Source organism: Electrophorus electricus, chromosome 6 (assembly GCF_041902795.1).
Source record: "Electrophorus electricus isolate QZ-2024a chromosome 6, ASM4190279v1, whole genome shotgun sequence".
Lineage (NCBI taxonomy): Eukaryota > Metazoa > Chordata > Actinopteri > Gymnotiformes > Gymnotidae > Electrophorus > Electrophorus electricus.
The window spans coordinates 23,502,056-23,515,393 of record NC_137502.1 but is presented as its reverse complement, the minus strand read 5'-3'; the positions used below and the strand labels follow the sequence as shown (position 1 = coordinate 23,515,393).

Below are 13,338 nucleotides of genomic sequence, written 5' to 3'. Positions count from 1 at the left end.
AAAGATTTTTAGCTAGAAAGTAAAACTAATGGTGTAAACCCATGACATTAATTGGCTAAAAGTCATTTCTGAGCAGAGCTATTTTTCATGTGAATACCTTTGCTTTAATTTATTCCTCGGAGGAGAAGAACAGTGACATTTATGCGAAAAGAGTGAGGACAGAAGTGAAGAGAAAAAACCCCCAAAAACAATTCTAAGATGAAGCCAACAGATTCAGCCTTTGGAACCGACTTCTGCAGTGCATCTTGGGGAAATTAGCTAGTGTTCAAAGTGATACAGGTTCTATTATTGTATGAAACTTTTGCGAAGTAAAAGTTGAAAACATCAAAGATTTGTACTGGATAAACTGAACGCATCAGGAGAATAGAACAGGTGTTGATCTCTCTCAGTTGATCTCTCATGGCCTTTGTCTCTCTTGGTCCATCCCTCTCTCTCTATCTCTCAGGTTTTGACCCTCACTGACTGTCTCCCTGTCCCTCTCTGTTTTTAATTCAAGGCAGCTTTATTGGCATGACTGTATCATGTACAATTTTGCTAAAGCAAATAGTTTGAGATGAAAATGTCTCTCTCTTTCTGCCTCTGTCGTTCTCCCTTGCTGCATCTCTTTGGTTTTTTATGCTTTATTTGCATGACTGTGATTATACAACTTTTGCCCAAGCTGTACAAAAGTGATGTAAAAAAAATATCAATATTTTATGATTTAACAAGCAACAATAATAATAAATAAATAATAAATCTCTCTCTCTCTCTCAAGAGTGGCGGTGCTTACTGTACACCTGCAGGTGTCCCCGGAAGGTGGTGCCTCCCCGCGAGTTCTCCGCCTTGCACTCGTAGCTGCCCGAGTCCTCCAGCTGGACGCTGGGGATCTCCAGCACGGCCTGGGACTTCCGCAGCCGGGCCTTTTTCGGGATGTTCCCGTTGATCTTCCTCCAGGTGATGGTCGGGACGGGGCTGACGGAGAACAACCAGGAGAACCGTGTGAAAAAAACACAAAATGAAAAAAAAAACAAAAACCCAACATGTCTAACTGATTTATTGCTTTCTTGATTAAAATCTGATTAGGTTAATTTATTTTGCAAGCCCTTTGTACACTGAAGCAGGTCTTAGAGCACAGTAAACCCTAACCCCTGTAGCACTAAGACCCTGCAGGGTAGGCGTTTACCCCCCTGGCCCTTCTCTGTGCAGTGAAGAACTATAAAAACCTCACATTCGCTTCTGCGCCTGAAACCGTAGGTCGCCTGAAAACACCCACAGCGGAAGAGGCTGCAGCATTTGCCAAAGCCGGAAATAGTGGCGCAGGCCAGGGACTCACCGATTACCACGTGTCACAATAAGCTGAGAGATGGCTGCGCAGATAAGTGTATTTGGACACTGTCATCCATCCGTGTTTGCGGTGGCCAGGGCGGACGTGTGTGATACGACCTCCCGGGTGTGGGGCCTATGCACAGATAAGCTGCTCTATCAGACACCATCAGTGGCGACTGACAGCTTTCCGAGGACAGAAATGCGATATGCCACTCCCATCAATCACCCTGTGGCGGGAGCGAGAGTAGCGCGCGAGCGCCGCGGCCTGCAAACCTCTTAACGCACACCTGCTACACTCCTGCACAGGCTGCGTCTGCAACCAGACGAGTCTGAGCTTAAGGAGGAATTCCTAAGTGTAGGACTAGGTTTAAAACAGAAGGGGGAAACGCTTGAATTTTCTGCGGGGCTGGAATATTGGGGGGGTTTAGACACGATGTGATCGACTGCTGAAACAATTGTTGTCGTTGTGGTAGTTCCATTCTCGTTTGTGTTTACGGTGCATAGACATGGCCTGAATTGAAGGTGAAGGATCCATTTAGACGTAATTAATTGAATTTGGAGTCTCAGCCCTGTAAAACCGAAGGCTATTCGTCAAAAGGCTATGGCAGTATTACCAAGTCCTGGTTCCTGGGTTCCTCAGCGGTGCCTGGACCTGCGTGTTCTTACACAACTGACTTGGCTTACATATAGAAATATAGATGTATAATGAATTACACCAAGTTACATTAGCAAAACAAAGAGCTTGCTCAGTACAGGTGGAATGTATGATCAGCAACAGAAACATGGCACTGTAAGACCCGACTGTAAGCAAAGGATTTCAGCACTGATTTTCATCCATGTAAGCGGCACCTGGACTCGGTAAGGAGGGCGGCGAGCACCTCTGCCGTCTCTGTCGGGGGACGCGTGCACTGCCACGAACTTTCAATGCCAAAGCGCTTTACAAATTAAGACAATAATAATCCGAGTGCTTGGATAAAAGCATGCAGAGTCATTATGGGGGTGAGAGCGCGTTACACAGAGGTTCCTGTCAACTAAATGCCAGCCCAGATGAAAGGCAACCCTTCTAGGAGTCCTGCCAACAGTTTTATGGCTGAACAATAACGCAGCTTCGGTTTTTGAAAGTGTTCGACACAAAGCTGGCACAGGCAGCCTTTCTCACAGACCACTTCCAGCGCGATGGCTGCTCTACGGATAACAAACGGCGCGGCCCCTTAACCGCCACACAAAGACCCCTCTTGACCGTCCGGGGGCCTCATACATACTGATTGGCAAAAGACTAAAGGCAATTCTAAGTTTCAGCCTCAGCCGCGGCGGCTATATAAAGACTGACATTAACTAATAAGGTGCACTGATAAATCATTCATTTGAAGGCAGCGGGGTGAAGGGTAAAGATCGGCGGACAAGTCCTTTCTAGCACAAAGCCATCAGCCCCAAATGGGTCTGGATGACGAGGCGACCAGAAACGAGGTCCACGCATATTGAGCCGTTTGCAGTGCGGTGTGCCGGCGTCCCGCCAGGCGTGACCAAGGCACGGGAGGTGAACAGCGGCGTGCAGGGGCCGTCTATAGGTTTAAGCGATGACTCAGCATTCTAATGTGGATAATGATTTTGTAAATGAATTTTCCTTGCAAAGAGAGCTCTCAAAACGTACTGTAAACAATTACAGGGTGCTTAGAGCGGTGGAGATTAGGAGCTGTTTGCTTTTAAAGACGCATGTTGAATCTGAGCGGCGCTGAGGATTGGTGACATGCCATTGTGAATCAGACCTGTGTTGTTTTATGCAAAGTGCTCTGTTTTTGCATCACAGATAAAGCGAGACTCGTGAAATTCAGAACAAATAAGCAGTTAACATGTTCCATCATATTTCCATATGTCCATAAGTCCATAAGTCTAATGCCTTACATTGTCATAGTGGGACACAGAAGTATATGCTGGCTATGGCGATATCATGAATATATTCGGCTGATGTCGGAAAAGACTCATCTGGATGCTGCTGTCCGTTTAACTCTTCCCTAAATCTACACCACTGTAAAATGTACATGACTGCACAATCTGAAACCAGAAAATTCTACGATGTCAATGAAATGTTTCTTTACATAGTGACTTTTTTTTTTTTTGAATGTTTGACACTGTTAAGCCCTGAGTGTGTCTACAATGAGGGAGAAAAGATCTTCCGTTAATGAAGGTGGGGCTCAGAAAAGACACGACAATTACTAGAACATCAGTGGAAAAACCATCTGCTTGTGCTGTTCATGCCGGTTTTGATATCTCCCATATTCGCCCGCGTCTGGAACATATCCCAACTAATGTGCCCAGCTTTCATTCCCTTTTATGTGTTTGTCTATTGAAACCTTCCAGAAAAAGAAAAACCTTCCTGAAAGGAAAAAAAGGGGTCACTGTGCCAGGGTACGTTCGTGAAAGCTGCTTTCAGCATCCCAGACTCGACACGCGTGCCCAGAGGGCTCGAGACGTGACCTTTGGCCCTGGATACTCCCAGATGGGAGCAGCTTGGGCCATGGGGGGGACTTTTAAACACTGCTCCAGTGAGGGCCACGCGGGGGAGCGGCTGGACGTGAGCTGGCGCTGACCGGGTCGGTTTGTCATTGAGGGATCCTTGGCCAAATGTGGAGGTAATGGAGATGAAAAGCGTTTTGCGAAGCCTTGTGCGCAAAGATCTTTGTTCACATCTCTTCTCTCTGTCTTTCTGTCTCCCTACATCTCTCGCTCTCTCCAAGTCTTCCTCCACTCTCTGATCTTTTTACACTCTGCAACTTTAGTAGAAGATACTGCTTCCCTGGGCATGGATCCAGCACCGTTAATAACCCAATAAGAGAAATATTTCTTCTGGTGTGTGTATCAATTGCGGCACGTGGATCAATACTTCTTGATTCTCATTTAACATCAGAAGCGTCTCCGGCAAACATAGTCCTTCTGGCAGCGCTTCGATTCGGGAGGCAAAGCCCAGGCCTCCTGGAAAAAGCCAGGGCGGAATAAGCGGGCCACAGGTAGGGGTGTTAACGCAGAGCGCTGGTGTGGCATTTCATCTCGGCTTAGCTTTGCGCGTCGCGTGTGTCTGGCAGGGTGTCACCTTGAAGGAGACGGAGGGACTGACGGATGAGACGGAGGGGGAGCCGAGAGTTAGCTGAGAGGGGACTAAGATGGGACTGAGAGGGAATGGAGCGGGAATCGAGAGGGAATCGAGAGGGAATACCACAAGTGCAGCTTACTTTCCGAGGGCAAAACATTCTAGTCGCACTGTCACTCCTTTAGCAGCCAGGACTGTCGGTGGGAAATGCACCTCGATTTTAGGCTCGTATTCCCCCATTATACCTATAAGACACACACACACACACACACACACACACACAGAAAGTTGGACATATATAGATCACACATGAACACACATCTTTGTTTCTGCGAAAAGCTTGAAGATCAAAGCAAAGCAACGGATGGTTAAAGAGACACTTTAGTACGAGGTCCTTGAAAATACCCAAGGATTGCCATGGTCCCAGACCAGTGCTGCTGCCCACTCTGCCATGTGACCAAGCGATGGCCACACCCCTCTGGTAGTACTGCAGCCAGAAACGCCAGGAGTTGCTCTGCCCTTCAGCTCCATGACAACTAGCTGGAGAACAGCTGCACTTCCCTTCTGTCTGAAGGCTCTGTGCTAACGCTGCTGCCTCCAGCCTGAGGGCTCTCTGCTGCCTCCAGCCTGAGGGCTCTCTGCTGCCTCAGTGATTGGAGCAGCAGGTGCCAGAGAGTCTAAATCACCAGTTTCCTGCGCACATGACTGTCACACTCCCCACCCCTCCTGCCCACTTCCTTCCTCAGAGCACCCGGGCGCCCACCTAGATGCTCCCAGTAACACCTGCCTCATTAATTAAGTGTCAAGGCAGAAAACATGTGTTCCAGATATAGAAGGAAAGAGGGTAGGTGCTTTGTGAAATTAGTGCGAGGTGCCTCTGCTCGTGTATACAGTGTACGAAGTGCTGTAGCATTAAATAAAAGGTCAGATAGTAGATTGGGAAATGATGGTGTGCAGATATACAGAAAAACACAATTTTTGCATTCACAGTGATAAGAATGACCAAAAACAGTTCAAGCGGCTTTTTTCCAACTGGTTTGATATGGTAATGTGCACCTGTATTCATCGTCATTAGCGATGGCCAGTATCTGTACTGTGTACTGATGGCCAGTATTTGCACTGTGGTAACCACATCCTTCAGTTGCTGTTATCCTCTGTAGGCTAAATGAATTACACATTCAACAGAGGCTGTAGGCAAGTAGAATGTTTTTTTTTTCCAGAGCATAAATAGCTCTGGAAAACAACAATAACAACAACAACAACGATGACAAGGACAACGACAACAGCAACGAAACGACAACAATGGCAGTCAGCAGTGTAAGCGATTGCTCCGGAGCCCAGCGGCATCTCAGCTGCCAGGTTTATCCCTGGCAGCTTGATCCGGAGGTCACGCTTCCTTTTGGTATTCATGCGTATGACAGGGGAGACACCTTCCATATCTGTGTGCTGAGAAGGATATGGGCCCAGAAAACAATGTTCGGATTGAGAACGCTGTCATTCCTGGGCCTAATGATCCGTCTTATTAAGGAGAAACGCAAACTAAGAATTTTACACAGGAATATGTTCGATCGCCTTTGATCGGAGCAACGCTGTCGATGCCGTCAGGACCATCAGTGCATCCATGCTTGGGAATGTGTGATATAGTCTGTGTGTTCTGGGAACGAGCTCAGCTGGACATACGGGAACTTGGACGGGGAGGAAGGGAGTGTCAGTGCTGAGATGCAGACTGCAGTGTGTGCGCAGGACGTTTTTAAGAGAATGACAGAAGGGAACAACGCCCACCCCCCCTCCCACGCAACCACTTCCAAACCCCCTTTCAATTTCAATCTCGATCTCCCAGCTTGTTACACATTTATGGCTTCAAAGCAACCCTCCGTGTATAATGAATTTACAATATTTTACCGCTCTTTGCAACCACATGTTCGGCCCATATCATATTTAATGTCTGGAGGGGCTGAAATTGATAGGAACGAAGCCGGGACAGGCTGGCCTGAAACAAAACACAGAGTGCACTGGTGTTGCTATGCCTATTTTCAAATCACAATTTAATCCATTTATTAGGATGAAATAGGACGGTGTGGTGCAGAGCAATTTTCCTTTTCTTTTGTTGTGCCATGCAGAACAATTACCTGATGAAAGTCCAGACATCCATCAGCAGCTCAAAGCTTTTAAATCCTGCAGCTGATGAAAAAACCCATTACCTCATTGCCGGGCTTCACGTCTATTTTCCAATGATTAAACCGAACCAAAATACCTTTAGCAAAAAACACAAACTGGAGCAAGTCCGAGGGATTTTATTCCCCACCTTCATGAGAAAACTTGATGGCGGAGAAATTCAGTGATGTTTTGGAATGTCCAGAGTAAGGTATTAAAAAAAACAAAACCATGATAGAGATTTTAAGGTAAGAGAATGTAACAGCCTTTTGTAGTAAAACAACAAACCCAGGAAAAACACATCAAAAACACGGGGGAAAACGTGTGAAAATCAGGTAAGAGTCAAAGACCAAAAACCAACAAAGGCATTCAACAAAATAGACTAGACAGGGCAAAAACATAGTCAAAGATCAAATATGAGAAGTTTGCAGGGAACGTTGGGAAATGGGAGTCCTTAGGATCCAGAGCGGCCATAATCATTTTCCCTGCTCAAGTTAGACAAATGTGCAACCAGATGGGTATTTAACTAAGGCTTTCCCATGTGATCAAATAGATTCAGAGTCACAATTTACACTAGCATCTATATCCTATATCTGTCATCAAATATACATGCTGTCCAGATTTATCATGTATCCTGCGAGTATTTGAGCATTTGCATACTTAACATATTCCTGCCCTCGAGCCTGGACAACATTGTGACGAGGCGAAAACCTGCATAGCGTTAAAGAGCATGCAGAGAAAGTGCCGCTGGAGGCCTCAAGCATTTTTACAGCATGCTCCCGACATCACCACGTGAATCGTGCCTCTTTCAGAGACTGCTGCCACCTCGGGTCGGTCGGCGGTGGAAAGGAGTGGAAAGGAGTGACCTGCCCATAGGTGTGCTCTGGTTCTCTTGCTTTGGGCCCTGAACGACTCCAGGAGGGCGCTCGGTTGAGTTAGCCCTGCTGGACAAGTACTGGAAATGGATTGCGGAATCTATAATGTCAAACATATATATATAAAAAAAAAAAACTGGGTATGATGATGAATAAATATGCTCTGTCCAAAAGAGTAATGCTGCTTTTGGGCACCATAAAATATGTACCTGCCAGAATTTTTTGTCATGCAACAATTTCTTCTAGGTCTGAACCAAATAAACAGCAGGGAAAACTCGAGCTTTTTAGAACGAGTCTTGGTGTTTTAAGACCAAGATCACTGTGTTCTGGGTCCAAGTGAAGGAAGTCCTAGAACGCAGGCAATGCCAAAGCCCAAACGCGACCACGGCAGACGGGTGAGGGATTACGAGCCTGATCGTGAGAACTACGAGTTTCACACGCTCCTCTGGGAGTTAATTGTTTACATCTACAGTGCGTCTCTCCTAGAGCGAACCATCATGCTGGCGGGGGGGGAGCAGCCCTGGGCGATGGAGATTCGTGAGTGGTGCAGTCGGGCACAGTTGTAAGCTGGGCACCTTTGATTAAGCGACGTCGTGCCGGGAGGGAGAGAGGCGCTCCTGCAGAGAGCGTCTCCTCGCGCTAATTAGCATTCCAGCTGGAGAGGGTGCCGCAGGCTGGGTGCAAACCCACGTGTGGCTTGAACCCACAGCCGCACTCCACCTATACGTTACCCGCAGCTATTAGCATTACTCCTTGCAGTTCCCTCTCCCTTGTTTGATGGTCGCCTGCTCCAAGGGTAGTGGTCACAGTCACGGTGAACTGATTTTAACAAGTCGTGGCTGCAACGTGGCGAGATGGATTGCAAAGGGCATCCACAAAGGTCGAAATGTCGTACGGGCAAGCGTGCATTTTTTTTTAAGACAAATGTTTATGTTGCTGCTATTTTTTAAAGGCTGGTGATACAGAGCAATTTTTTTTTCCTCCATTCCTATGGGTGCTTTGTTTTAGATGACCAGAGCCTGCATCTACCAAAAAACATTCGTTTCCCCTAGCTGTTAATTCTGTTCAGTAATAAATACCATGTAAACCAACGCAGTGGGACAAATGCTATCCGTGCGGTAATTTCAGGGCGCACAGATCACGCAGGGTGGTGAGATCATCTGGGCCTCTAGTGTACTGGGGACATTTTGGTCGAAGCGGGAGAGGCAGCTGTTCTGGCTGGTGCTTTGGGTTCATTCGGTGGTGCCAAAGCAATTTTCAGCTTTCTAGGCCATGGATCAGGCAGGCGTTTGGCTGTGCGGGCCTCTCGCGCGAAGACTGCCAAGAGGGTAATGCGTGTGTTGGATGGGCAGGACAGATAGAGATTTCCATCAGCTATGCTCATGTTCCGGGTGACCAACTTCTCCCTGAACTCATTCCTCTCCTCCACAAAGCCCATGTGGCTGTTCGCAGAGGCAGCTGACATCAAGGGCTTTCAACGCAGCCCTGCTGCCTGTGGCTCAGACACAAGCCACCTGGATTTTCAGTCTCTTTCTGCCTCTCCTTTTTGTCACTCACGTTCTCTGTTGACTTTTTTCCCCTTCGTTTACGCCTCTGTCTCACTCTCCTTGTCCTTCTCCAGCCGTCTCTCTCTCTCTCTCTCTTTCTGACTCAAGCATCTACCTGCACGTGCATTAGACTAGCGCACAGGCTCGCACTTCCCGTCCTCTCTATGAGACATCCGCGTTAGCGCGGTAATGCAATTAGCATTCTGTACGCAGCCCGGGGGGGGTGGGGGGGTGGGGGGTTGGCTCCTCGCAGCGAGGTTTAGCAGATCCACCAGTCGATGGGGACGCCAGGGTTCGAACAGTCGGGGAGGGGGTGCCGGCCTTGCTGTGGGGGGACAGGGTGCGGTGAACGCCCTTTCAGCTCAGCCGCGCGCAAGCCCTGCTTCAACACAGGGGCGCAGCCGTGGCGGGCGGTGGACGCTCGCGCGTGTGGTCCGCACAGGAGAGAACAGCAGGGAGGGGTCCATCCCTCCTCACCACCCCAGGGGTGGAGGCTATAAAAAGAGCCCTAGACCGTGCCTGGACGTGACTATTGATTCGGTTAATTTTATGCGGGGAAATGATTTCCCCGGTGGCCACTCGCACTGGAATGCATTGTTCGCAGCGAAAGAAGCCCTAACGCTAACGATAAAGCACCTTGTGCTATCTATTTAGGAGCGCTGTTTTGAATTCAGGGCACTTTTCCCATTGGTGCTAGATCCTTCAGGCTCCGAGACAGAGACAGAGACAGAGACAGACAGAGCGAGAGCGAGAGAGAGAGTGAGAGAGAGAGAGAGAGAGAGAGAGAGATCACCTACAGATCTGAGCAATGCTGAAATCTAATTACATCACTTTTCAAAGAAAGGAAGAAAGTACTTGGACACTTGCAACTTTGAGACATACTTTTGATATGATTTATATTTAACCAAAGCTGAAAAAAAGGCTTCTATTTTATTTATTGATTTTTAAAATGCTTTGTGCGTGGTTTTACATTGTTATGTCTGTGCAGCAAAAGCTGAAATGACAGAAAGCCACACGCACTATAAGGCAATTACGACTTCTACACAATCATAAAGCACCGCAAATTAATTTTATTGATTCATCAGTTATCCGCCCTTAGACCCGTCCCTGGCAACCTGCCAGGCTCTTCCAGAGCAGGTGAGGTGTCGAGGATGGGCTGCGATGCGTGCGCGCTCTCTCACCGTCGGTTTTGAGTGTGAGCGGTGTGGGCGGGCTCAGGACCCTGGTGCTGGTCACCGTGTTCTTCACCAGGCAGATGTAGCTGCCCACGTCCGAGGGCTGCACCTTGGAGATGTACAGGTTGCCCGTCTCCTGCGAGATGAAGCGTCGGCTGTCCTCCGCCACGAACGACGGGAACTCGTTAAACACCCAGCTGTAGATTATCTCTGGGGGGTGGGTGGGGAGTGAACACAGATGAAGAAAGAAAGAAAAGACAAGGTCGATGAGCCGAGGTCAGGCTCGCCACACACAGGGGGGCATGGTCAGCACTGACAAGCAGGTGATGTTTGTTAATTTCGTGCCTCTAATAGATACAGCGTAGCGAACATGGTTCCATACACCTGTGCGTGGTGTCCTTGTTATCCTTGTACTGAGGCAGTTATTTTTGGCTCTGAACACAAAACGGCTCCAAAAAATAAAAAAAAATAAAAAATCGACCAATTACGGTTTCTATCTTTCTTTGCTCTTAAGGTACGTGGGCAGCGCCTGAAACAATGGCGGCAGGGAATGTGCACTGGATAGAAACGAAGATGTCAGAGAGAACGGCGAAAGTATACGCCGCGCTGCTACACACTGCGCTCTGGAGGATTCACAAAATGGAACAACTCACCAACCCGGGATCAGCGCGAGTTTAATCTGCAGCATGCACACAGCAAACAAGGCTTGCATGACTGCTCTGGACACAGCCTTCTCCAGATTTCACGTCCGCCGAGTCCCAACAAAAAAAAAAGAAGAATTTGGCGGGGAACGTTAAAGCCGGATTTCGTTTGAGGTTCACCGCGAGAAACGGCGCTGGGACAGAGGGTGTTTGGTGTCGCTATTCCCCAGCGCATAGAGGCGGGAGGCATCTTTGTTAAGATGCGCTGTGTCATTAGTAAGAAGTCGCATGGCAAACACCAGCCCGGGTGACATTACCTGAATTGCTCCAAGTACTGCCTCTTTTCAGTAACTTTGCGCCAGATAAATCTCGCCTTTTGTGCTGTTGGCCGTCGACGGCTGTGCCGACTTCCTCTCGGCTCAGCTGAGGGCACTGAAGACTGGGGGCGTCTCAGGCGCCATCATCTAGAGGGACTAAATGATTATTTTCCCCCCCTTGCCAAACCGATTTATTCGCAATATAATTATCGCATGAATTTCATACCCCATTGATTTCTTTTGCATATCAAATGCACGCGCCCATCCAGGTGCAGTATTTTAGGGATGGTGATTAATCACTGGAAAACTGCGGCTCTTTTAAGAGATTCAAGTTCAATTTTTCAGACACAAGGCCCTATGTCACCTGAATAAACAATGAATATTTATCTCATAAACAAAATTCAAAAGGACTCCGTTGTGAGAAATACCTGGCTAGAATGCCAAGCGCTATGAATCACAGAGTCGTGGTGTGTGAAGCTTTCGAGCTCAAGGCTCCTGTGATCCTCTAATGCTGTTTTCCCCCTTCCATAATTCCTCTGGAACTATCAGAAATGCCACGACTAACAGCTATCTGGAAGGTACAATTATTGTTCATTATTGTACTGTGAATGCAATTTCTCATCACAGCGGGGTGACGCTAAAACTTCTAAAGTAACCGCTGTTCATTTTGCATCTCTACATTCCTGTCGTGCGCGAGGACTCGTGCGTACCTGTTCGCAGCCACCAGAGTAGCTGACGAGGGAAGCCGACCCTGGTAACGTTGCAGCACTTGCTTTAAATTAAGCGGAGACGCAAGAACTAGTGATAGTCGAGCGCAGAAAAACGCTTTGGGACGGATTTGGATGTCAGATCATGTTAGCCACGCATCAGTGAGCCGTGCACGCGATACGCAGACAGTGACTTGGATTTCTTGTGTCGATTCTCAGAACACCGCGCGAGAGGAGAGGTCACAGTGACTTTCCGCTGAGCAGTCGAAGAGCTATTTTTCAGATCTTAGGTGCCAACACAAACAGCCTCTTCTACATTTTGGTCCCTGTGCAGTGGAAGACCAACCAAATTGAGAGTAATATTCTGTTTACATCTCAGTGAATCCAAATTATTTTCAATTACTTTACCACTTTAATTTTTACAATCATCTTCCCATATTAATGGAGCTGAACCCTCCTACAAGCCATTATAGCAAATGAAAGACAAATTAACCTCCATGTCTACTTATGAGTCTTAAAATAAATGTCATTTAGGTCCTCACTTTCAGATCACCCCAAATAGTAATTAACCTTACAGGCAAACAGTTAATAGATAATGTAGTGCTAAATGTATCGCTAAATTACCATTTTCCAGCTTATTAGATGTCAAATATATGCCTTGTGTTGCCATCACTCCTGTAGTTGACCTAGAAGGAAATTAGCTATGATTCACACTCATTAACAATTTATTTGTTATGTTTATCGATTATCAAACTATCATGGGTGTCATTTCCTCTTTGGTACAATCTCAAGTAGTTCTTGCAGTAATCTCTCTCTTTCTCACTCCCCCCACCCCCCTTCTCTCACTCTGTTTCATGCTCTTTCACCCCTCTCTCTCTCACTCTCCCCTCACTCTCTCTCGCGCTGTAGGAAAGCCATGAGAACACTTGGCCCGAAAGAGAATTAATATTGGCACTTTTACCACAGACCATCTTCTGTAACACTGAGGGCTCTAAATAATGTTGATTATCCCCAGGTCCACGTTTTACAACAAGCATCAAATGAATGCTTACAGGAAATCGTTAGACCTAAAGTGACCTGCTTGCGAATTACTCAGCAGGTTTTTTTTTGTTTTTTTTCCTGAGAGCCAGCATGGCGACACACATGAAGGAGCCAAAGCAAGAAGTGTCATAGCAAGACCTGCTTGTCCTATGGGTCAGATGCAGATGAACAAGGCTGAAATTTTGGACACCCCAGTGCACCCTATTGTCTGTGTGCCAGACGGACAGGCAGTGTGTGGGCCAGCTATGGGTCCTGGCTGTAAAGTGCACTTGGCAAAGGGCCCTCATGGGAACGTTACAATAGTGGGAGAGAGCTGAGATGTGGATGGATGATTCACGGCCGAGGGGCAGAAACGGAGCTCGCACATGCATCGATCCGGGCGAGAACGACATTATTGCGAGAATTTGAGATCGCGCCACAATAAAAGCGCTCCGGCCCACTGCTGGGGCCCGTACGAAATAATTGTCTGCGTGGGACTCCTTTTCATTTCT

The 13,338-nt window shown here is 47.5% G+C and overlaps 1 protein-coding gene across 6 annotated transcripts in view; it reads right to left on the bottom strand.

The window, feature by feature from the left end:
* Positions 1 to 13,338, bottom strand: part of cntn5 (contactin 5) — a 149,845-nt gene that overhangs the window by 36,575 nt on the left and 99,932 nt on the right. For all 6 annotated transcript variants that reach the window (XM_035525503.2, XM_035525504.2, XM_081716020.1 and 3 more), the window contains 3 exons: positions 10,148 to 10,351; positions 4,533 to 4,635; positions 770 to 951 (listed from right to left, as the gene is read on the bottom strand). In XM_035525503.2, coding sequence (XP_035381396.2) covers positions 770 to 951; positions 4,533 to 4,635; positions 10,148 to 10,351 — 489 coding nt within the window. The remainder of the gene's footprint in view (positions 1 to 769; positions 952 to 4,532; positions 4,636 to 10,147; positions 10,352 to 13,338) is intronic.